Source organism: Oncorhynchus clarkii, chromosome 7 (assembly GCF_045791955.1).
Source record: "Oncorhynchus clarkii lewisi isolate Uvic-CL-2024 chromosome 7, UVic_Ocla_1.0, whole genome shotgun sequence".
In the NCBI taxonomy this organism is placed as follows: Eukaryota; Metazoa; Chordata; class Actinopteri; order Salmoniformes; family Salmonidae; genus Oncorhynchus; species Oncorhynchus clarkii.
Window position 1 is genome coordinate 86,522,696 of NC_092153.1, and position 27,660 is coordinate 86,550,355.

Here is a 27,660-nt window from a genome sequence, read left to right on the forward strand (position 1 = left end):
GCTGTTGAGGAGGGGAACTCACCAGGTTAGCTGGGAAGAGTGCTGTTGAGGAGGGGAACTCACCAGGTTAGCTGGGAAGAGTGCTGTTGAGGAGGGGAACTCACCAGGTTAGCTGGGAAGAGTGTTGTTGAGGAGGGGAACTCACCAGGTTAGCTGGGAAGAGTGCTGTTGAGGGGGGGAACTCACCAGGTTAGCTGGGAAGAGTGCTGTTGAGGGGGGAACTCACCAGGTTAGCTGGGAAGAGTGTTATTGAGGGGGAACTCACCAGGTTAGCTGGGAAGAGTGCTGTTGAGGAGGGGAACTCACCAGGTTAGCTGGGAAGAGTGCTGTTGAGGAGGGGAACTCACCAGGTTAGCTGGGAAGAGTGATGTTGAGGGGTGAACTCACCAGGTTAGCTGGCAAGAGTGCTGTTGAGGGGAACTCACCAGGTTAGCTGGGAAGAGTACTGTTGAGGAGGGGAACTCACCAGGTTAGCTGGCAAGAGTGCTGTTGAGGAGGGGAACTCACCAGGTTAGCTGGGAAGAGTGCTGTTGAGGAGGGGAACTCACCAGGTTAGCTGGGAAGAGTGCTGTTGAGGAGGGGAACTCACCAGGTTAGCTGGGAAGAGTGCTGTTGAGGAGGGGAACTCACCAGGTTAGCTGGGAAGAGTGATGTTGAGAGGTGAACTCACCAGGTTAGCTGGCAAGAGTGTTGTTGAGGAGGGGAACTCACCAGGTTAGCTGGGAAGAGTGCTGTTGATTGGGGGAACTCACCAGGTTAGCTGGGAAGAGTGCTGTTGAGGGGGGGAACTCACCAGGTTAGCTGGGAAGAGTGCTGTTGAGGAGGGGAACTCACCAGGTTAGCTGGGAAGAGTGTTGTTGAGGAGGGGAACTCACCAGGTTAGCTGGGAAGAGTGCTGTTGAGGGGGGGAACTCACCAGGTTAGCTGGGAAGAGTGCTGTTGAGGGGGGGGAACTCACCAGGTTAGCTGGGAAGAGTGTTATTGAGGGGGAACTCACCAGGTTAGCTGGGAAGAGTGCTGTTGAGGAGGGGAACTCACCAGGTTAGCTGGGAAGAGTGCTGTTGAGGAGGGGAACTCACCAGGTTAGCTGGGAAGAGTGCTGTTGAGGAGGGGAACTCACCAGGTTAGCTGGGAAGAGTGCTGTTGAGGAGGGGAACTCACCAGGTTAGCTGGGAAGAGTGTTATTGAGGGGGAACTCACCAGGTTAGCTTGGAAGAGTGCTGTTGAGGAGGGGAACTCACCAGGTTAGCTGGGAAGAGTGTTGTTGAGGGGGAACTCACCAGGTTAGCTGTGAAGAGTGCTGTTGAGAGTGCTGTCATAACAGTGGTGGAGCAGCATCACCTCAGGGTTATGTTCCTCTAGTCATCACCTCAGGTTTATGTTCCTCTAGTCATCACCTCAGGGTTATGTTCCTCTAGTCATCACCTCAGGGTTATGTTCCTCTAGTCATCACCTCAGGGTTATGTTCCTCTAGTTGTCTCACCTCAGGGTTATGTTCCTCTAGTCATCACCTCAGGTTTATGTTCCTCTAGTTGTCTCACCTCAGGGTTATGTTCCTCTAGTCATCACCTCAGGGTTATGTTCCTCTAGTCATCACCTCAGGGTTATGTTCCTCTAGTCATCACCTCAGGTTTATATTCCTCTAATCATCACCTCAGGGTTATGTTCCTCTAGTCATCACCTCAGGGTTATGTTCCTCCAGTCATCACCTCAGGGTTATGTTCCTCTAGTCATCACCTCAGGGTTATGTTTCTCTAGTCATCTCACCTCAGGGTCATGTTCCTCTAGTCATCACCTCAGGGTTATGTTCCTCCAGTCATCACCTCAGGGTCATGTTCCTCCAGTCATCACCTCAGGTTTATGTTCCTCTAGTCATCACCTCAGGCTTATGTTCCTCTAGTCATCTCACCTCAGGGTTATGTTCCTCTAGTCATCTCACCTCAGGGTTATGTTCCTCTAGTCATCACCTCAGGGTTATGTTCCTCTAGTCATCACCTCAGGGTCATGTTCCTCTAGTCATCACCTCAGGGTTATGTTCCTCTAGTCATCTCCTCAGGGTTATGTTCCTCTAGTCATCTCACCTCAGGGTTATGTTCCTCTAGTCATCTCACCTCAGGGTTATGTTCCTCTAGTCATCACCTCAGGGTCATGTTCCTCTAGTCATCACCTCCGGGTTATGTTCCTCTAGTCATCTCACCTCAGGGTCATGTTCCTCTAGTCATCACCTCAGGGTTATGTTCCTCTAGTCATCACCTCAGGGTTATGTTCCTCTAGTTGTCTCACCTCAGGGTTATGTTCCTCTAGTCATCACCTCAGGGTCATGTTCCTCCAGTCATCACCTCAGGTTTATGTTCCTCTAGTCATCACCTCAGGCTTATGTTCCTCTAGTCATCACCTCAGGGTTATGTTCCTCTAGTCATCTCACCTCAGGGTTATGTTCCTCTAGTCATCTCACCTCAGGGTTATGTTCCTCTAGTCATCTCACCTCAGGGTCATGTTCCTCTAGTCATCACCTCAGGGTTATGTTCCTCTAGTCATCACCTCAGGGTTATGTTCCTCTAGTCATCACCTCAGGCTTATGTTCCTCTAGTTGTCTCACCTCAGGGTTATGTTCCTCTAGTCATCTCACCTCAGGGTCAGGGCTCGGGGGTTCTGTGTTAATATTTGTTTCTTCCAGAAGGAGCAGCAGAAGACCAAGAAAAAGCAGAAGAGCACAAAAAAGAAGCCCCCTGCTGCTTTGAGGGAGGAGGAGGAAGAGGAGGAGCCAGTGAGGAAGCTGAGTATGGACAGCAGTTCTCCAGAACCAGACGCGGGCCGGGACTCCGAGCCTGGTCAGACCGACCATGAATACTCCTCTGGGGCAGGAGGGAAGCAGGCTGGGGGGCCCCAACCCATGGCCCCTGGAGTCTTCCTTACACAGAGACGACCCTCCACATTTTCATCATCTCACAACAATAACAACAACACAGCCAAGGGGGAGCGAGGAGCCGCAGGAGGAGCAGGTGGAGCAGGAAAGGGTGACGCAAAGGGCGAAGGTAAGTGATTTCATCCACAGGGAAATACCACAAATTCCATACTGTTGGTTGGTGTGGTGTAACCTTCAGTAAAAAGCCTTTCAAGTAATTTACGCCTCACCGCTAACAAGATTAACTGTTGCTTTCCATTGATACTAAATGGTCCGTCTAGCCGGATAGACCGGGGACGATTCACATAAATACACTGGTGCCCCTATTATATACACTGGTGCCCCTATTATATATCCTGGTGCCCCTATTATATATCCTGGTGCCCCTATTATATATCCTGGTGCCCCTATTATATATCCTGGTGCCCCTATTATATATCCTGGTACCCCTATTATATATCCTGGTGCCCCTATTATATATCCTGGTGCCCCTATTATATATCCTGGTACCCCTATTATATATCCTGGTGCCCCTATTATATATCCTGGTGCCCCTATTATATATCCTGGTGCCCCTATTATATATCCTGGTGCCCCTATTATATATCCTGGTACCCCTATTATATATCCTGGTGCCCCTATTATATATCCTGGTGCCCCTATTATATACACCGGTGCCCCTATTATATATCCTGGTGCCCCTATTATATATCCTGGTGCCCCTATTATATATCCTGATACCCCTATTATATATCCTGGTACCCCTATTATATATCCTGGTACCCCTATTATATATCCTGGTACCCCTATTATATATCCTGGTACCCCTATTATATATCCTGGTGCCCCTATTATATATCCTGGTGCCCCTATTATATATCCTGGTACCCCTATTATATATCCTGGTACCCCTATTATATATCCTGGTACCCCTATTATATATCCCGGTGCCCCTATTATATATCCCGGTGCCCCTATTATATATCCTGGTGCCCCTATTATATATCCTGGTGCCCCTATTATATATCCTGGTACCCCTATTATATACACCGGTGCCCCTATTATATACACCGGTGCCCCTATTATATATCCTGGTGCCCCTATGATATATCCTGGTGCCCCTATTATATATCCTGGTACCCCTATTATATATCCTGGTACCCCTATTATATATCCTGGTGCCCCTATTATATATCCTGATACCCCTATTATATATCCCGGTGCCCCTATTATATATCCCGGTGCCCCTATTATATATCCCGGTGCCCCTATTATATATCCTGGTGCCCCTATTATATATCCTGGTGCCCCTATTATATATTCTGATACCCCTATTATATATCCTGGTACCCCTATTATATATCCTGGTGCCCCTATTATATATCCTGGTACCCCTATTATATATCCTGGTGCCCCTATTATATATCCTGGTACCCCTATTATATATCCTGGTGCCCCTATTATATATCCTGGTACCCCTATTATATATCCTGGTGCCCCTATTATATATCCTGGTACCCCTATTATATATCCTGGTGCCCCTATTATATATCCTGGTGCCCCTATTATATATCCTGGTGCCCCTATTATATATCCTGGTGCCCCTATTATATATCCTGGTGCCCCTATTATATATCCTGGTGCCCCTATTATATACACCGGTGCCCCTATTATATATCCTGGTGCCCCTATTATATATCCTGGTGCCCCTATTATATATCCTGGTGCCCCTATTATATATCCTGGTGCCCCTATTATATATCCTGGTGCCCCTATTATATATCCTGGTGCCCCTATTATATATCCTGGTGCCCCTATTATATATCCTGGTACCCCTATTATATTTTCTGGTGCCCCTATTATATATCCTGGTACCCCTATTATATATCATGGTACCCCTATTATATATCCTGGTGCCCCTATTATATATCCTGGTGCCCCTATTATATATCCTGGTACCCCTATTATATATCCTGGTGCCCCTATTATATATCCTGGTACCCCTATTATATACACCGGTGCCCCTATTATATACACCGGTGCCCCTATTATATATCCTGGTGCCCCTATGATATATCCTGGTGCCCCTATGATATATCCTGGTGCCCCTATTATATATCCTGGTACCCCTATTATATATCCTGGTACCCCTATTATATATCCTGGTGCCCCTATTATATATCCTGATACCCCTATTATATATCCCGGTGCCCCTATTATATATCCTGGTGCCCCTATTATATACACCGGTGCCCCTATTATATACACCGGTGCCCCTATTATATATCCTGGTGCCCCTATTATATATCCTGGTGCCCCTATTATATATCCTGGTGCCCCTATTATATATTCTGGTGCCCCTATTATATATCCTGGTGCCCCTATTATATACACCGGTGCCCCTATTATATATCCTGGTGCCCCTATTATATATCCTGGTACCCCTATTATATATCCTGGTGCCCCTATTATATACACCGGTGCCCCTATTATATATCCTGGTGCCCCTATTATATATCCTGGTGCCCCTATTATATATCCTGATACCCCTATTATATATCCTGGTGCCCCTATTATATATCCTGGTGCCACTATTATATATCCTGATACCCCTATTATATATCCTGGTGCCCCTATTATATATCCTGGTGCCCCTATTATATACACCGGTGCCCCTATTATATATCCTGGTGCCCCTATTTAATATCCTGGTGCCCCTATTATATATCCTGGTACCCCTATTATATATCCTGGTACCCCTATTATATATCCTGGTACCCCTATTATATATCCTGGTGCCCCTATTATATATCCTGGTGCCCCTATTATATATCCTGGTGCCCCTATTATATATCCTGGTGCCCCTATTATATATCCTGGTACCCCTATTATATATCCTGGTGCCCCTATTATATATCCTGGTACCCCTATTATATATCCTGGTGCCCCTATTATATATCCTGGTGCCCCTATTATATATCCTGGTGCCCCTATTATATATCCTGGTGCCCCTATTATATATCCTGGTACCCCTATTATATATCCTGGTGCCCCTATTATATATCCTGGTACCCCTATTATATATCCTGGTGCCCCTATTATATATCCTGGTACCCCTATTATATATCCTGGTGCCCCTATTATATATCCTGGTGCCCCTATTATATATCCTGGTACCCCTATTATATATCCTGGTACCCCTATTATATATCCTGCCCCTATTATATATCTTGGTACCCCTATTATATATCCTGGTGCCCCTATTATATATCCTGGTGCCCCTATTATATATCCTGGTGCCCCTATTATATATCCTGGTGCCCCTATTATATATCCTGGTGCCCCTATTATATATCCTGGTGCCCCTATTATATATCCTGGTGCCCCTATTATATATCCTGGTGCCCCTATTATATATCCTGGTGCCCCTATTATATATCCTGGTACCCCTATTATATACACCGGTGCCCCTATTATATATCCTGGTGCCCCTATTATATATCCTGGTGCCCCTATTATATATCCTGGTGCCCCTATTATATATCCTGGTGCCCCTTTTATATATCCTGGTCTCCCTTTTATAAATCCTGATACCCCTATTATATATCCTGGTGCCCCTATTATATATCCTGGTGCCCCTATTATATACACCGGTGCCCCTATTATATATCCTGGTGCCCCTATTATATATCCTGGTGCCCCTATTATATATCCTGATACCCCTATTATATATCCTGGTGCCCCTATTATATATCCTGGTGCCACTATTATATATCCTGATACCCCTATTATATATCCTGGTGCCCCTATTATATATCCTGGTGCCCCTATTATATACACCGGTGCCCCTATTATATATCCTGGTGCCCCTATTATATATCCTGGTGCCCCTATTATATATCCTGATACCCCTATTATATATCCTGGTACCCCTATTATATATCCTGGTACCCCTATTATATATCCTGGTACCCCTATTATATATCCTGGTACCCCTATTATATATCCTGGTGCCCCTATTATATATCCTGGTGCCCCTATTATATATCCTGGTACCCCTATTATATATCCTGGTACCCCTATTATATATCCTGGTACCCCTATTATATATCCCGGTGCCCCTATTATATATCCCGGTGCCCCTATTATATATCCCGGTGCCCCTATTATATATCCTGGTGCCCCTATTATATATTCTGATACCCCTATTATATATCCTGGTACCCCTATTATATATCCTGGTGCCCCTATTATATATCCTGGTGCCCCTATTATATATCCTGATACCCCTATTATATATCCCGGTGCCCCTATTATATATCCTGGTGCCCCTATTATATATCCTGGTGCCCCTATTATATATCCTGGTGCCCCTATTATATATCCTGGTACCCCTATTATATACACCGGTGCCCGTATTATATATCCTGGTGCCCCTATTATATATCCTGGTGCCCCTATTATATATCCTGGTGCCCCTATTATATATCCTGGTGCCCCTATTATATATCCTGGTGCCCCTATTATATATCCTGGTACCCCTATTATATACACCGGTGCCCGTATTATATATCCTGGTGCCCCTATTATATATCCTGGTGCCCCTATTATATATCCTGGTGCCCCTATTATATATCCTGGTGCCCCTATTATATATCCTGGTGCCCCTATTATATATCCTGGTGCCCCTATTATATATCCTGGTACCCCTATTATATACACCGGTGCCCGTATTATATATCCTGGTGCCCCTATTATATATCCTGGTGCCCCTATTATATATCCTGGTGCCCCTATTATATATCCTGGTGCCCCTATTATATATCCTGGTGCCCCTATTATATATCCTGGTACCCCTATTATATATCCTGGTGCCCCTATTATATATCCTGGTGCCCCTATTAAATATCCCGGTGCCCCTATTATATATCCCGGTGCCCCTATTATATATCCTGGTGCCCCTATTATATATCCTGGTACCCCTATTATATATCCTGGTGCCCCTATTATATATCCTGGTGCCCCTATTATATATCCCGGTGCCCCTATTATATATCCCGGTGCCCCTATTATATATCCTGGTGCCCCTATTATATATTCTGATACCCCTATTATATATCCTGGTACCCCTATTATATATCCTGGTGCCCCTATTATATATTCTGATACCCCTATTATATATCCTGGTACCCCTATTATATATCCCGGTGCCCCTATTATATATCCCGGTGCCCCTATTATATATCCTGGTGCCCCTATTATATATTCTGATACCCCTATTATATATCCTGGTACCCCTATTATATATCCTGGTGCCCCTATTATATATCCTGGTACCCCTATTATATATCCTGGTGCCCCTATTATATATCCTGGTACCCCTATTATATATCCTGGTGCCCCTATTATATATCCTGGTACCCCTATTATATATCCTGGTGCCCCTATTATATATCCTGGTACCCCTATTATATATCCTGGTGCCCCTATTATATATCTTGGTACCCCTATTATATATCCTGGTGCCCCTATTATATATCCTGGTGCCCCTATAATATATCCTGGTGCCCCTATTATATATCCTGGTGCCCCTATTATATATCCTGGTGCCCCTATTATATATCCTGGTACCCCTATTATATATCCTGGTACCCCTATTATATATCCTGGTGCCCCTATTATATATCCTGATACCCCTATTATATATCCCGGTGCCCCTATTATATATCCTGGTGCCCCTATTATATATCCTGGTGCCCCTATTATATATCCTGGTACCCCTATTATATACACCGGTGCCCGTATTATATATCCTGGTGCCCCTATTATATATCCTGGTGCCCCTATTATATATTCTTGTGCCCCTATTATATATCCTGGTGCCCCTATTATATATCCTGGTGCCCCTATTATATATCCTGGTACCCCTATTATATACACCGGTGCCCGTATTATATATCCTGGTGCCCCTATTATATATCCTGGTGCCCCTATTATATATCCTGGTGCCCCTATTATATATCCTGGTGCCCCTATTATATATCCTGGTGCCCCTATTATATATCCTGGTGCCCCTATTATATATCCTGGTACCCCTATTATATATCCTGGTGCCCGTATTATATATCCTGGTGCCCCTATTATATATCCTGGTGCCCCTATTATATATCCTGGTGCCCCTATTATATATCCTGGTGCCCCTATTATATATCCTGGTGCCCCTATTATATATCCTGGTGCCCCTATTATATATCCTGGTACCCCTATTATATATCCTGGTGCCCCTATTATATATCCTGGTGCCCCTATTATATATCCTGGTGCCCCTATTATATATCCTGGTACCCCTATTATATATCCTGGTGCCCCTATTATATATCCTGGTGCCCCTATTATATACACCGGTGCCCCTATTATATATCCTGGTGCCCCTATTTAATATCCTGGTGCCCCTATTATATATCCTGGTACCCCTATTATATATCCTGGTACCCCTATTATATATCCTGGTACCCCTATTATATATCCTGGTGCCCCTATTATATATCCTGGTGCCCCTATTATATATCCTGGTGCCCCTATTATATATCCTGGTGCCCCTATTATATATCCTGGTGCCCCTATTATATATCCTGGTACCCCTATTATATATCCTGGTACCCCTATTATATATCCTGGTACCCCTATTATATATCCTGGTACCCCTATTATATATCCTGGTGCCCCTATTATATATCCCGGTGCCCCTATTATATATCCTGGTGCCCCTATTATATATCCTGGTGCCCCTATTATAAATCCTGGTACCCCTATTATATATCCTGGTGCCCCTATTATATATCCTGGTACCCCTATTATATATCCTGGTGCCCCTATTATATATCCTGGTACCCCTATTATATATCCTGGTGCCCCTATTATATATCCTGGTACCCCTATTATATATCCTGGTGCCCCTATTATATATCTTGGTACCCCTATTATATATCCTGGTGCCCCTATTATATATCCTGGTGCCCCTATTATATATCCTGGTGCCCCTATTATATATCCTGGTGCCCCTATTATATATCCTGGTGCCCCTATTATATATCCTGGTGCCCCTATTATATATCCTGGTGCCCCTATTATATATCCTGGTGCCCCTATTATATATCCTGGTGCCCCTATTATATATCCTGGTACCCCTATTATATACACCGGTGCCCCTATTATATATCCTGGTGCCCCTATTATATATCCTGGTGCCCCTATTATATATCCTGGTGCCCCTATTATATATCCTGGTGCCCCTATTATATATCCTGATACCCCTATTATATATCCTGGTGCCCCTATTATATATCCTGGTGCCACTATTATATATCCTGATACCCCTATTATATATCCTGGTGCCCCTATTATATATCCTGGTGCCCCTATTATATACACCGGTGCCCCTATTATATATCCTGGTGCCCCTATTATATATCCTGGTGCCCCTATTATATATCCTGATACCCCTATTATATATCCTGGTACCCCTATTATATATCCTGGTACCCCTATTATATATCCTGGTACCCCTATTATATATCCTGGTACCCCTATTATATATCCTGGTGCCCCTATTATATATCCTGGTGCCCCTATTATATATCCTGGTACCCCTATTATATATCCTGGTACCCCTATTATATATCCTGGTACCCCTATTATATATCCTGGTGCCCCTATTATATATCCCGGTGCCCCTATTATATATCCCGGTGCCCCTATTATATATCCTGGTGCCCCTATTATATATTCTGATACCCCTATTATATATCCTGGTACCCCTATTATATACACCGGTGCCCGTATTATATATCCTGGTGCCCCTATTATATATCCTGGTGCCCCTATTATATATCCTGGTGCCCCTATTATATATCCTGGTACCCCTATTATATATCCTGGTACCCCTATTATATATCCTGGTGCCCCTATTATATATCCTGATACCCCTATTATATATCCCGGTGCCCCTATTATATATCCTGGTGCCCCTATTATATATCCGGGTGCCCCTATTATATATCCTGGTGCCCCTATTATATATCCTGGTGCCCCTATTATATATCCTGGTGCCCCTATTATATATTCTGGTGCCCCTATTATATATCCTGGTGCCCCTATTATATACACCGGTGCCCCTATTATATATCCTGGTGCCCCTATTATATATCCTGGTGCCCCTGTTATATATCCTGGTGCCACTATTATATATCCTGATACCCCTATTATATATCCTGGTGCCCCTATTATATATCCTGGTGCCCCTATTATATACCTGGTGCCCCTATTATATATCCTGGTGCCCCTATTATATATCCTGGTGCCCCTATTATATATCCTGGTGCCCCTATTATATATTCTGGTGCCCCTATTATATATCCTGGTGCCCCTATTATATACACCGGTGCCCCTATTATATATCCTGGTGCCCCTATTATATATCCTGGTACCCCTATTATATATCCTGGTGCCCCTATTATATACACCGGTGCCCCTATTATATATCCTGGTGCCCCTATTATATATCCTGGTGCCCCTATTATATATCCTGATACCCCTATTATATATACTGGTGCCCCTATTATATATCCTGGTGCCACTATTATATATCCTGATACCCCTATTATATATCCTGGTGCCCCTATTATATATCCTGGTGCCCCTATTATATACACCGGTGCCCCTATTATATATCCTGGTACCCCTATTATATATCCTGGTGCCCCTATTATATATCCTGATACCCCTATTATATATCCTGGTACCCCTATTATATATCCTGGTACCCCTATTATATATCCTGGTGCCCCTATTATATATCCTGGTGCCCCTATTATATACACCGGTGCCCCTATTATATATCCTGGTGCCCCTATTTAATATCCTGGTGCCCCTATTATATATCCTGGTACCCCTATTATATATCCTGGTACCCCTATTATATATCCTGGTACCCCTATTATATATCCTGGTGCCCCTATTATATATCCTGGTATCCTGGTGCCCCTATTATATATCCTGGTGCCCCTATTATATATCCTGGTGCCCCTATTATATATCCTGGTACCCCTATTATATATCCTGGTACCCCTATTATATATCCTGGTACCCCTATTATATATCCTGGTGCCCCTATTATATATCCCGGTGCCCCTATTATATATCCTGGTGCCCCTATTATATATCCTGGTGCCCCTATTATATATCCTGATACCCCTATTATATATCCTGGTACCCCTATTATATATCCTGGTACCCCTATTATATATCCTGGTGCCCCTATTATATATCCTGATGCCCCTATTATATACACCGGTGCCCCTATTATATATCCTGGTGCCCCTATTTAATATCCTGGTGCCCCTATTATATATCCTGGTACCCCTATTATATATCCTGGTACCCCTATTATATATCCCGGTGCCCCTATTATATATCCCGGTGCCCCTATTATATATCCTGGTGCCCCTATTATATATTCTGATACCCCTATTATATATCCTGGTACCCCTATTATATATCCTGGTGCCCCTATTATATATTCTGATACCCCTATTATATATCCTGGTACCCCTATTATATATCCCGGTGCCCCTATTATATATCCCGGTGCCCCTATTATATATCCTGGTGCCCCTATTATATATTCTGATACCCCTATTATATATCCTGGTACCCCTATTATATATCCTGGTGCCCCTATTATATATCCTGGTACCCCTATTATATATCCTGGTGCCCCTATTATATATCCTGGTACCCCTATTATATATCCTGGTGCCCCTATTATATATCCTGGTACCCCTATTATATATCCTGGTGCCCCTATTATATATCCTGGTACCCCTATTATATATCCTGGTGCCCCTATTATATATCTTGGTACCCCTATTATATATCCTGGTGCCCCTATTATATATCCTGGTGCCCCTATAATATATCCTGGTGCCCCTATTATATATCCTGGTGCCCCTATTATATATCCTGGTGCCCCTATTATATATCCTGGTACCCCTATTATATATCCTGGTACCCCTATTATATATCCTGGTGCCCCTATTATATATCCTGATACCCCTATTATATATCCCGGTGCCCCTATTATATATCCTGGTGCCCCTATTATATATCCTGGTGCCCCTATTATATATCCTGGTACCCCTATTATATACACCGGTGCCCGTATTATATATCCTGGTGCCCCTATTATATATCCTGGTGCCCCTATTATATATTCTTGTGCCCCTATTATATATCCTGGTGCCCCTATTATATATCCTGGTGCCCCTATTATATATCCTGGTACCCCTATTATATACACCGGTGCCCGTATTATATATCCTGGTGCCCCTATTATATATCCTGGTGCCCCTATTATATATCCTGGTGCCCCTATTATATATCCTGGTGCCCCTATTATATATCCTGGTGCCCCTATTATATATCCTGGTGCCCCTATTATATATCCTGGTACCCCTATTATATACACCGGTGCCCGTATTATATATCCTGGTGCCCCTATTATATATCCTGGTGCCCCTATTATATATATCCTGGTGCCCCTATTATATATCCTGGTGCCCCTATTATATATCCTGGTACCCCTATTATATATCCTGGTACCCCTATTATATATCCTGGTACCCCTATTATATATCCTGGTACCCCTATTATATATCCTGGTGCCCCTATTATATATCCCGGTGCCCCTATTATATATCCTGGTGCCCCTATTATATATCCTGGTGCCCCTATTATAAATCCTGGTACCCCTATTATATATCCTGGTGCCCCTATTATATATCCTGGTACCCCTATTATATATCCTGGTGCCCCTATTATATATCCTGGTGCCCCTATTATATATCCTGGTGCCCCTATTATATACACCGGTGCCCCTATTATATATCCTGGTGCCCCTATTTAATATCCTGGTGCCCCTATTATATATCCTGGTACCCCTATTATATATCCTGGTACCCCTATTATATATCCTGGTACCCCTATTATATATCCTGGTGCCCCTATTATATATCCTGGTGCCCCTATTATATATCCTGGTGCCCCTATTATATATCCTGGTGCCCCTATTATATATCCTGGTACCCCTATTATATATCCTGGTACCCCTATTATATATCCTGGTACCCCTATTATATATCCTGGTACCCCTATTATATATCCTGGTGCCCCTATTATATATCCCGGTGCCCCTATTATATATCCTGGTGCCCCTATTATATATCCTGGTGCCCCTATTATAAATCCTGGTACCCCTATTATATATCCTGGTGCCCCTATTATATATCCTGGTACCCCTATTATATATCCTGGTGCCCCTATTATATATCCTGGTACCCCTATTATATATCCTGGTGCCCCTATTATATATCCTGGTACCCCTATTATATATCCTGGTGCCCCTATTATATATCTTGGTACCCCTATTATATATCCTGGTGCCCCTATTATATATCCTGGTGCCCCTATTATATATTCTGGTGCCCCTATTATATATCCCGGTGCCCCTATTATATATCCTGGTGCCCCTATTATATATTCTGATACCCCTGTTATATATCCTGGTACCCCTATTATATATCCTGGTGCCCCTATTATATATTCTGATACCCCTATTATATATCCTGGTACCCCTATTATATATCCCGGTGCCCCTATTATATATCCCGGTGCCCCTATTATATATCCTGGTGCCCCTATTATATATTCTGATACCCCTATTATATATCCTGGTACCCCTATTATATATCCTGGTGCCCCTATTATATATCCTGGTACCCCTATTATATATCCTGGTGCCCCTATTATATATCCTGGTACCCCTATTATATATCCTGGTGCCCCTATTATATATCCTGGTACCCCTATTATATATCCTGGTGCCCCTATTATATATCCTGGTACCCCTATTATATATCCTGGTGCCCCTATTATATATCTTGGTACCCCTATTATATATCCTGGTGCCCCTATTATATATCCTGGTGCCCCTATATATATCCTGGTGCCCCTATTATATATCCTGGTGCCCCTATTATATATCCTGGTGCCCCTATTATATATCCTGGTACCCCTATTATATATCCTGGTACCCCTATTATATATCCTGGTGCCCCTATTATATATCCTGGTACCCCTATTATATATCCTGCCCCTATTATATACCCCTATTATATATCCTGGTGCCCCTATTATATATCCTGGTGCCCCTATTATATATCCTGGTGCCCCTATTATATATCCTGGTACCCCTATTATATACACCGGTGCCCGTATTATATATCCTGGTGCCCCTATTATATATCCTGGTGCCCCTATTATATATTCTTGTGCCCCTATTATATATCCTGGTGCCCCTATTATATATCCTGGTGCCCCTATTATATATCCTGGTACCCCTATTATATACACCGGTGCCCGTATTATATATCCTGGTGCCCCTATTATATATCCTGGTGCCCCTATTATATATCCTGGTGCCCCTATTATATATCCTGGTGCCCCTATTATATATCCTGGTGCCCCTATTATATATCCTGGTGCCCCTATTATATATCCTGGTACCCCTATTATATACACCTGGTGCCCGTATTATATATCCTGGTGCCCCTATTATATATCCTGGTGCCCCTATTATATATCCTGGTGCCCCTATTATATATCCCGGTGCCCCTATTATATATCCTGGTGCCCCTATTATATATCCTGGTGCCCCTATTATATATCCTGGTGCCCCTATTATATATCCTGGTGCCCCTATTATATATCCTGGTGCCCCTATTATATATCCTGGTGCCCCTATTATATATCCTGGTGCCCCTATTATATATCCTGGTACCCCTATTATATATCCTGGTGCCCCTATTATATATCCTGGTGCCCCTATTATATACACCGGTGCCCCTATTATATATCCTGGTGCCCCTATTTAATATCCTGGTGCCCCTATTATATATCCTGGTACCCCTATTATATATCCTGGTACCCCTATTATATATCCTGGTACCCCTATTATATATCCTGGTGCCCCTATTATATATCCTGGTGCCCCTATTATATATCCTGGTGCCCCTATTATATATCCTGGTGCCCCTATTATATATCCTGGTACCCCTATTATATATCCTGGTACCCCTATTATATATCCTGGTACCCCTATTATATATCCTGGTACCCCTATTATATATCCTGGTGCCCCTATTATATATCCCGGTGCCCCTATTATATATCCTGGTGCCCCTATTATATATCCTGGTGCCCCTATTATAAATCCTGGTACCCCTATTATATATCCTGGTGCCCCTATTATATATCCTGGTACCCCTATTATATATCCTGGTGCCCCTATTATATATCCTGGTACCCCTATTATATATCCTGGTGCCCCTATTATATATCCTGGTACCCCTATTATATATCCTGGTGCCCCTATTATATATCTTGGTACCCCTATTATATATCCTGGTGCCCCTATTATATATCCTGGTGCCCCTATTATATATCCTGGTGCCCCTATTATATATCCTGGTGCCCCTATTATATATCCTGGTGCCCCTATTATATATCCTGGTGCCCCTATTATATATCCTGGTGCCCCTATTATATATCCTGGTGCCCCTATTATATATCCTGGTGCCCCTATTATATATCCTGGTACCCCTATTATATACACCGGTGCCCCTATTATATATCCTGGTGCCCCTATTATATATCCTGGTGCCCCTATTATATATCCTGGTGCCCCTATTATATATCCTGGTGCCCCTATTATATATCCTGATACCCCTATTATATATCCTGGTGCCCCTATTATATATCCTGGTGCCACTATTATATATCCTGATACCCCTATTATATATCCTGGTGCCCCTATTATATATCCTGGTGCCGCTATTATATACACCGGTGCCCCTATTATATATCCTGGTGCCCCTATTATATATCCTGGTGCCCCTATTATATATCCTGATACCCCTATTATATATCCTGGTACCCCTATTATATATCCTGGTACCCCTATTATATATCCTGGTACCCCTATTATATATCCTGGTACCCCTATTATATATCCTGGTGCCCCTATTATATATCCTGGTGCCCCTATTATATATCCTGGTACCCCTATTATATATCCTGGTACCCCTATTATATATCCTGGTACCCCTATTATATATCCTGGTACCCCTATTATATATCCTGGTGCCCCTATTATATATCCCGGTGCCCCTATTATATATCCCGGTGCCCCTATTATATATCCTGGTGCCCCTATTATATATTCTGATACCCCTATTATATATCCTGGTACCCCTATTATATACACCGGTGCCCGTATTATATATCCTGGTGCCCCTATTATATATCCTGGTGCCCCTATTATATATCCTGGTGCCCCTATTATATATCCTGGTGCCCCTATTATATATCCTGGTACCCCTATTATATATCCTGGTACCCCTATTATATATCCTGGTGCCCCTATTATATATCCTGATACCCCTATTATATATCCCGGTGCCCCTATTATATATCCTGGTGCCCCTATTATATATCCGGGTGCCCCTATTATATATCCTGGTGCCCCTATTATATATCCTGGTGCCCCTATTATATATCCTGGTGCCCCTATTATATATTCTGGTGCCCCTATTATATATCCTGGTGCCCCTATTATATATTCTGGTGCCCCTATTATATATCCTGGTGCCCCTATTATATACACCGGTGCCCCTATTATATATCCTGGTGCCCCTATTATATATCCTGGTACCCCTATTATATATCCTGGTGCCCCTATTATATACACCGGTGCCCCTATTATATATCCTGGTGCCCCTATTATATATCCTGGTGCCCCTATTATATATCCTGATACCCCTATTATATATACTGGTGCCCCTATTATATATCCTGGTGCCACTATTATATATCCTGGTGCCCCTATTATATATCCTGGTGCCCCTATTATATATCCTGGTGCCCCTATTATATATCCTGGTGCCCCTATTATATATCCTGGTACCCCTATTATATATCCTGGTACCCCTATTATATATCCTGGTACCCCTATTATATATCCTGGTGCCCCTATTATATATCCCGGTGCCCCTATTATATATCCTGGTGCCCCTATTATATATCCTGGTGCCCCTATTATATATCCTGGTACCCCTATTATATATCCTGGTGCCCCTATTATATATCCTGGTACCCCTATTATATATCCTGGTGCCCCTATTATATATCCTGGTACCCCTATTATATATCCTGGTGCCCCTATTATATTTCCTGGTACCCCTATTATATATCCTGGTGCCCCTATTATATATCTTGGTACCCCTATTATATATCCTGGTGCCCCTATTATATATCCTGGTGCCCCTATTATATATCCTGGTGCCCCTATTATATATCCTGGTGCCCCTATTATATATCCTGGTGCCCCTATTATATATCCTGGTGCCCCTATTATATATCCTGGTGCCCCTATTATATATCCTGGTGCCCCTATTATATATCCTGGTGCCCCTATTATATATCCTGGTACCCCTATTATATACACCGGTGCCCCTATTATATATCCTGGTGCCCCTATTATATATCCTGGTGCCCCTATTATATATCCTGGTGCCCCTATTATATATCCTGGTGCCCCTTTTATATATCCTGGTCTCCCTTTTATAAATCCTGATACCCCTATTATATATCCTGGTGCCCCTATTATATATCCTGGTGCCCCTATTATATACACCGGTGCCCCTATTATATATCCTGCTGCCCCTATTATATATCCTGGTGCCCCTATTATATATCCTGATACCCCTATTATATATCCTGGTGCCCCTATTATATATCCTGGTGCCACTATTATATATCCTGATACCCCTATTATATATCCTGGTGCCCCTATTATATATCCTGGTGCCCCTATTATATACACCGGTGCCCCTATTATATATCCTGGTGCCCCTATTATATATCCTGGTGCCCCTATTATATATCCTGATACCCCTATTATATATCCTGGTACCCCTATTATATATCCTGGTACCCCTATTATATATCCTGGTACCCCTATTATATATCCTGGTACCCCTATTATATATCCTGGTGCCCCTATTATATATCCTGGTACCCCTATTATATATCCTGGTACCCCTATTATATATCCTGGTACCCTTATTATATATCCTGGTGCCCCTATTATATATCCCGGTGCCCCTATTATATATCCCGGTGCCCCTATTATATATCCTGGTGCCCCTATTATATATTCTGATACCCCTATTATATATCCTGGTACCCCTATTATATACACCGGTGCCCGTATTATATATCCTGGTGCCCCTATTATATATCCTGGTGCCCCTATTATATATCCTGGTGCCCCTATTATATATCCTGGTGCCCCTATTATATATCCTGGTACCCCTATTATATATCCTGGTACCCCTATTATATATCCTGGTGCCCCTATTATATATCCTGATACCCCTATTATATATCCCGGTGCCCCTATTATATATCCTGGTGCCCCTATTATATATCCTGGTGCCCCTATTATATATCCTGGTGCCCCTATTATATATCCTGGTGCCCCTATTATATATCCTGGTGCCCCTATTATATATTCTGGTGCCCCTATTATATATCCTGGTGCCCCTATTATATACACCGGTGCCCCTATTATATATCTTGGTGCCCCTATTATATATCCTGGTGCCCCTGTTATATATCCTGGTGCCACTATTATATATCCTGATACCCCTATTATATATCCTGGTGCCCCTATTATATATCCTGGTGCCCCTATTATATACCTGGTGCCCCTATTATATATCCTGGTGCCCCTATTATATATCCTGGTGCCCCTATTATATATCCTGGTGCCCCTATTATATATTCTGGTGCCCCTATTATATATCCTGGTGCCCCTATTATATACACCGGTGCCCCTATTATATATCCTGGTGCCCCTATTATATATCCTGGTACCCCTATTATATATCCTGGTGCCCCTATTATATACACCGGTGCCCCTATTATATATCCTGGTGCCCCTATTATATATCCTGGTGCCCCTATTATATATCCTGATACCCCTATTATATATCCTGGTGCCCCTATTATATATCCTGGTGCCACTATTATATATCCTGATACCCCTATTATATATCCTGGTGCCCCTATTATATATCCTGGTGCCCCTATTATATACACCGGTGCCCCTATTATATATCCTGGTGCCCCTATTATATATCCTGGTGCCCCTATTATATATCCTGATACCCCTATTATATATCCTGGTACCCCTATTATATATCCTGGTACCCCTATTATATATCCTGGTATCCCTATTATATTTCCTGGTACCCCTATTATATATCCTGGTGCCCCTATTATATATCCTGGTGCCCCTATTATATATCCTGGTGCCACTACTATATATCCTGATACCCCTATTATATATCCTGGTACCCCTATTATATATCCTGGTGCCCCTATTATATATCCTGGTGCCCCTATTATATATCCTGGTGCCCCTATTATATATCCTGGTACCCCTATTATATATCCTGGTGCCCCTATTATATATCCTGGTACCCCTATTATATATCCTGGTACCCCTATTATATATCCTGGTACCCCTATTATATATCCTGGTGCCCCTATTATATATCCTGGTGCCCCTATTATATATCCTGGTACCCCTATTATATATCCTGGTGCCCCTATTATATATCCTGGTACCCCTATTATATACACCGGTGCCCCTATTATATACACCGGTGCCCCTATTATATATCCCGGTGCCCCTATTATATATCCCGGTGCCCCTATTATATATCCTGGTGCCCCTATTATATATCCTGGTACCCCTATTATATATCCTGGTACCCCTATTATATATCCTGGTGCCCCTATTATATATCCTGATACCCCTATTATATATCCCAGTGCCCCTATTATATACACCGGTGCCCCTATTATATATCCTGGTGCCCCTATTATATATTCTGGTGCCCCTATTATATATTCTGGTACCCCTATTATATATCCTGGTGCCCCTATTATATATCCTGGTACCCCTATTATATATCCTGGTACCCCTATTATATATCCTGATACCCCTAATTTATATCCTGGTACCCCTATTATATATCCTGGTGCCCCTATTATATATCCTGGTACCCCTATTATATATCCTGATACCCCTATTATATACACCGGTGCCCCTATTATATATCCTGGTGCCCCTATTATATATCCTGGTGCCCCTATTATATATCCTGGTACCCCTATTATATATCCTGGTGCCCCTATTATATATCCTGGTGCCCCTATTATATATCCTGGTACCCCTATTATATATCCTGATACCCCTATTATATACACCGGTGCCCCTATTATATATCCTGGTGCCCCTATTATATATCCTGGTGCCCCTATTATATATCCTTGTGCCCCTATTATATATCCTGGTGCCCCTATTATATATCCTGGTGCCCCTATTATATACACCGGTGCCCCTATTATATATCCTGGTGCCCCTATTATATATCCTGGTGCCCCTATTATATATCCTGGTGCCCCTATTATATATTCTGGTGCCCCTATTATATATCCTGGTGCCCCTATTATATACACCGGTGCCCCTATTATATATCCTGGTGCCCCTATTATATATCCTGATACCCCTAATATATATTCTGGTGCCCCTATTATATATCCTGGTACCCCTATTATATATCCTGGTGCCCCTATTATATATCCTGGTACCCCTATTATATATCCTGGTGCCCCTATTATATATCCTGGTACCCCTATTATCTATCCTGGTGCCCCTATTATATATCCTGGTACCCCTATTATATATCCTGGTACCCCTATTATATATCCTGGTGCCCCTATTATATACACCGGTTCCCCTATTATATATCCTGGTGCCCCTATTATATATCCTGGTGCTCCTATTATATATTCTGGTGCCCCTATTATATATCCTGGTGCCCATATTATATACACCGGTGCCCCTATTATATATCCTGGTGCCCCTATTATATACACCGGTGCCCCTATTATATATCCTGATACCCCTAATATATATTCTGGTGCCCCTATTATATATCCTGGTACCCCTATTATATATCCTGGTGCCCCTATTATATATCCTGGTGCCCCTATTATATATCCTGATACCCCTATTATATATTCTGGTACCCCTATTATATATCCTGGTGCCCCTATTATATATCCTGATACCCCTATTATATATCCTGGTGCCCCTATTATATATCCTGGTGCCCCTATTATATATCCTGGTGCCCCTATTATATATCCTGGTGCCCCTATTATATGTCCTGGTACCCCTATTATATATCCTGGTGCCCCTATTATATATCCTGGTGCCCCTATTATATATCCTGGTGCCCCTATTATATATTCTGGTACCCCTATTATATATCCTGGTGCCCCTATTATATATCCTGGTGCCCCTATTATATATCCTGGTGCCCCTATTATATATTCTGGTGCCCCTATTATATACACCTGCATTGCTTGCTGTTTGGGGTTTTAGGCTGGGTTTCTGTACAGCACTTTGAGATATCAGCTGATGTACGAAGGGCTATATAAATAAATTTGATTTGATTTGATATCCTGGTGCCCCAATTATATATTCTGGTACCCCTATTATATATCCTGGTGCCCCTATTATATATCCTGGTACCCCTATTATATATCCTGGTACCCCTATTATATATCCTGATACCCCTAATATATATCCTGGTACCCCTATTATATATTCTGGTGCCCCTATTATATATCCTGGTACCCCTATTATATATCCTGATACCCCTATTATATACACCGGTGCCCCTATTATATATCCTGATACCCCTAATATATATTCTGGTGCCCCTATTATATATCCTGGTGCCCCTATTATATATCCTGATACCCCTAATATATATTCTGGTACCCCTATTATATATCCTGGTACCCCTATTATATATCCTGGTACCCCTATTATATATCCTGATACCCCTAATATATATTCTGGTGCCCCTATTATATATCCTGGTACCCCTATTATATATCCTGGTGCCCCTATTATATATCCTGGTGCCCCTATTATATATCCTGATACCCCTAATATATATTCTGGTACCCCTATTATATATCCTGGTGCCCCTATTATATATCCTGATACCCCTATTATATATCCTGGTGCCCCTATTATATATCCTGGTGCCCCTATTATATATCCTGGTGCCCCTATTATATATCCTGGTGCCCCTATTATATGTCCTGGTACCCCTATTATATATCCTGGTGCCCCTATTATATATCCTGGTGCCCCTATTATATATCCTGGTGCCCCTATTATATATCCTGATACCCCTAATATATATTCTGGTACCCCTATTATATATCCTGGTACCCCTATTATATATCCTGGTACCCCTATTATATATCCTGATACCCCTAATATATATTCTGGTGCCCCTATTATATATCCTGGTGCCCCTATTATATATCCTGGTGCCACTACTATATATCCTGATACCCCTATTATATATCCTGGTACCCCTATTATATATCCTGGTGCCCCTATTATATATCCTGGTGCCCCTATTATATATCCTGGTACCCCTATTATATATCCTGGTGCCCCTATTATATATCCTGGTGCCCCTATTATATATCCTGGTACCCCTATTATATATCCTGGTACCCCTATTATATATCCTGGTGCCCCTATTATATATCCTGGTGCCCCTATTATATATCCTGGTACCCCTATTATATATCCTGGTGCCCCTATTATATATCCTGGTACCCCTATTATATACACCGGTGCCCCTATTATATACACCGGTGCCCCTATTATATATCCTGGTGCCCCTATTATATATCCCGGTGCCCCTATTATATATCCTGGTGCCCCTATTATATATCCTGGTACCCCTATTATATATCCTGGTACCCCTATTATATATCCTGGTGCCCCTATTATATATCCTGATACCCCTATTATATATCCCAGTGCCCCTATTATATACACCGGTGCCCCTATTATATATCCTGGTGCCCCTATTATATATCCTGGTGCCCCTATTATATATTCTGGTGCCCCTATTATATATTCTGGTACCCCTATTATATATCCTGGTGCCCCTATTATATATCCTGGTACCCCTATTATATATCCTGGTACCCCTATTATATATCCTGATACCCCTAATATATATCCTGGTACCCCGATTATATATTCTGGTGCCCCTATTATATATCCTGGTGCCCCTATTATATATTCTGGTACCCCTATTAAATATCCTGGTGCCCCTATTATATATCCTGGTACCCCTATTATATATCCTGGTACCCCTATTATATGTCCTGATACCCCTAATATATATCCTGGTACCCCTATTATATATCCTGGTACCCCTATTATATATCCTGATACCCCTAATATATATCCTGGTACCCCTATTATATATTCTGGTGCCCCTATTATATACACCTGCATTGCTTGCTGTTTGGGGTTTTAGGCTGGGTTTCTGTACAGCACTTTGAGATATCAGCTGATGTACGAAGGGCTATATAAATAAATTTGATTTGATTTGATTTGATATCCTGGTGCCCCAATTATATATTCTGGTACCCCTATTATATATCCTGGTGCCCCTATTATATATCCTGGTACCCCTATTATATATCCTGGTACCCCTATTATATATCCTGATACCCCTAATATATATCCTGGTACCCCTATTATATATTCTGGTGCCCCTATTATATATCCTGGTACCCCTATTATATATCCTGATACCCCTATTATATACACCGGTGCCCCTATTATATATCCTGATACCCCTAATATATATTCTGGTGCCCCTATTATATATCCTGGTGCCCCTATTATATATCCTGATACCCCTAATATATATTCTGGTACCCCTATTATATATCCTGGTACCCCTATTATATATCCTGGTACCCCTATTATATATCCTGATACCCCTAATATATATTCTGGTGCCCCTATTATATATCCTGGTACCCCTATTATATATCCTGGTGCCCCTATTATATATCCTGGTGCCCCTATTATATATCCTGATACCCCTAATATATATTCTGGTACCCCTATTATATATCCTGGTGCCCCTATTATATATCCTGATACCCCTATTATATATCCTGGTGCCCCTATTATATATCCTGGTGCCCCTATTATATATCCTGGTGCCCCTATTATATATCCTGGTGCCCCTATTATATGTCCTGGTGCCCCTATTATATATCCTGGTGCCCCTATTATATATCCTGGTGCCCCTATTATATATCCTGGTGCCCCTATTATATATCCTGATACCCCTAATATATATCCTGGTACCCCGATTATATATTCTGGTGCCCCTATTATATATCCTGGTGCCCCTATTATATATTCTGGTACCCCTATTAAATATCCTGGTGCCCCTATTATATATCCTGGTACCCCTATTATATATCCTGGTACCCCTATTATATGTCCTGATACCCCTAATATATATCCTGGTACCCCTATTATATATCCTGGTACCCCTATTATATATCCTGATACCCCTATTATATATCCTGGTACCCCTATTATATATCCTGGTACCCCTATTATATATCCTGATACCCCTAATATATATCCTGGTACCCCGATTATATATTCTGGTGCCCCTATTATATATCCTGGTGCCCCTATTATATATTCTGGTACCCCTATTAAATATCCTGGTGCCCCTATTATATATCCTGGTACCCCTATTATATATCCTGGTACCCCTATTATATGTCCTGATACCCCTAATATATATCCTGGTACCCCTATTATATATCCTGGTACCCCTATTATATATCCTGATACCCCTAATATATATCCTGGTACCCCTATTATATATTCTGGTGCCCCTATTATATACACCTGCATTGCTTGCTGTTTGGGGTTTTAGGCTGGGTTTCTGTACAGCACTTTGAGATATCAGCTGATGTACGAAGGGCTATATAAATAAATTTGATTTGATTTGATTTGATATCCTGGTGCCCCAATTATATATTCTGGTACCCCTATTATATATCCTGGTGCCCCTATTATATATCCTGGTACCCCTATTATATATCCTGGTACCCCTATTATATATCCTGATACCCCTAATATATATCCTGGTACCCCTATTATATATTCTGGTGCCCCTATTATATATCCTGGTACCCCTATTATATATCCTGATACCCCTATTATATACACCGGTGCCCCTATTATATATCCTGATACCCCTAATATATATTCTGGTGCCCCTATTATATATCCTGGTGCCCCTATTATATATCCTGATACCCCTAATATATATTCTGGTACCCCTATTATATATCCTGGTACCCCTATTATATATCCTGGTACCCCTATTATATATCCTGATACCCCTAATATATATTCTGGTGCCCCTATTATATATCCTGGTACCCCTATTATATATCCTGGTGCCCCTATTATATATCCTGGTGCCCCTATTATATATCCTGATACCCCTAATATATATTCTGGTACCCCTATTATATATCCTGGTGCCCCTATTATATATCCTGATACCCCTATTATATATCCTGGTGCCCCTATTATATATCCTGGTGCCCCTATTATATATCCTGGTGCCCCTATTATATATCCTGGTGCCCCTATTATATGTCCTGGTACCCCTATTATATATCCTGGTGCCCCTATTATATATCCTGGTGCCCCTATTATATATCCTGGTGCCCCTATTATATATCCTGATACCCCTAATATATATTCTGGTACCCCTATTATATATCCTGGTACCCCTATTATATATCCTGGTACCCCTATTATATATCCTGATACCCCTAATATATATCCTGGTACCCCGATTATATATTCTGGTGCCCCTATTATATATCCTGGTGCCCCTATTATATATTCTGGTACCCCTATTAAATATCCTGGTGCCCCTATTATATATCCTGGTACCCCTATTATATATCCTGGTACCCCTATTATATGTCCTGATACCCCTAATATATATCCTGGTACCCCTATTATATATCCTGGTACCCCTATTATATATCCTGATACCCCTAATATATATCCTGGTACCCCTATTATATATTCTGGTGCCCCTATTATATACACCTGCATTGCTTGCTGTTTGGGGTTTTAGGCTGGGTTTCTGTACAGCACTTTGAGATATCAGCTGATGTACGAAGGGCTATATAAATAAATTTGATTTGATTTGATTTGATATCCTGGTGCCCCAATTATATATTCTGGTACCCCTATTATATATCCTGGTGCCCCTATTATATATCCTGGTACCCCTATTATATATCCTGGTACCCCTATTATATATCCTGATACCCCTAATATATATCCTGGTACCCCATTATATATTCTGGTGCCCCTATTATATATCCTGGTACCCCTATTATATATCCTGATACCCCTATTATATACACCGGTGCCCCTATTATATATCCTGATACCCCTAATATATATTCTGGTGCCCCTATTATATATCCTGGTGCCCCTATTATATATCCTGATACCCCTAATATATATTCTGGTACCCCTATTATATATCCTGGTACCCCTATTATATATCCTGGTACCCCTATTATATATCCTGATACCCCTAATA

General features: G+C 42.0%; 1 protein-coding gene across 1 annotated transcript in view; it reads left to right on the plus strand.

The window, feature by feature from the left end:
* Positions 1 to 27,660, plus strand: part of LOC139413951 (PHD finger protein 2) — a 168,702-nt gene that overhangs the window by 135,385 nt on the left and 5,657 nt on the right. The window contains exon 21 of the mRNA XM_071161841.1: positions 2,678 to 3,035. Within this exon, the coding sequence (XP_071017942.1) occupies positions 2,678 to 3,035 (358 nt within the window). The remainder of the gene's footprint in view (positions 1 to 2,677; positions 3,036 to 27,660) is intronic.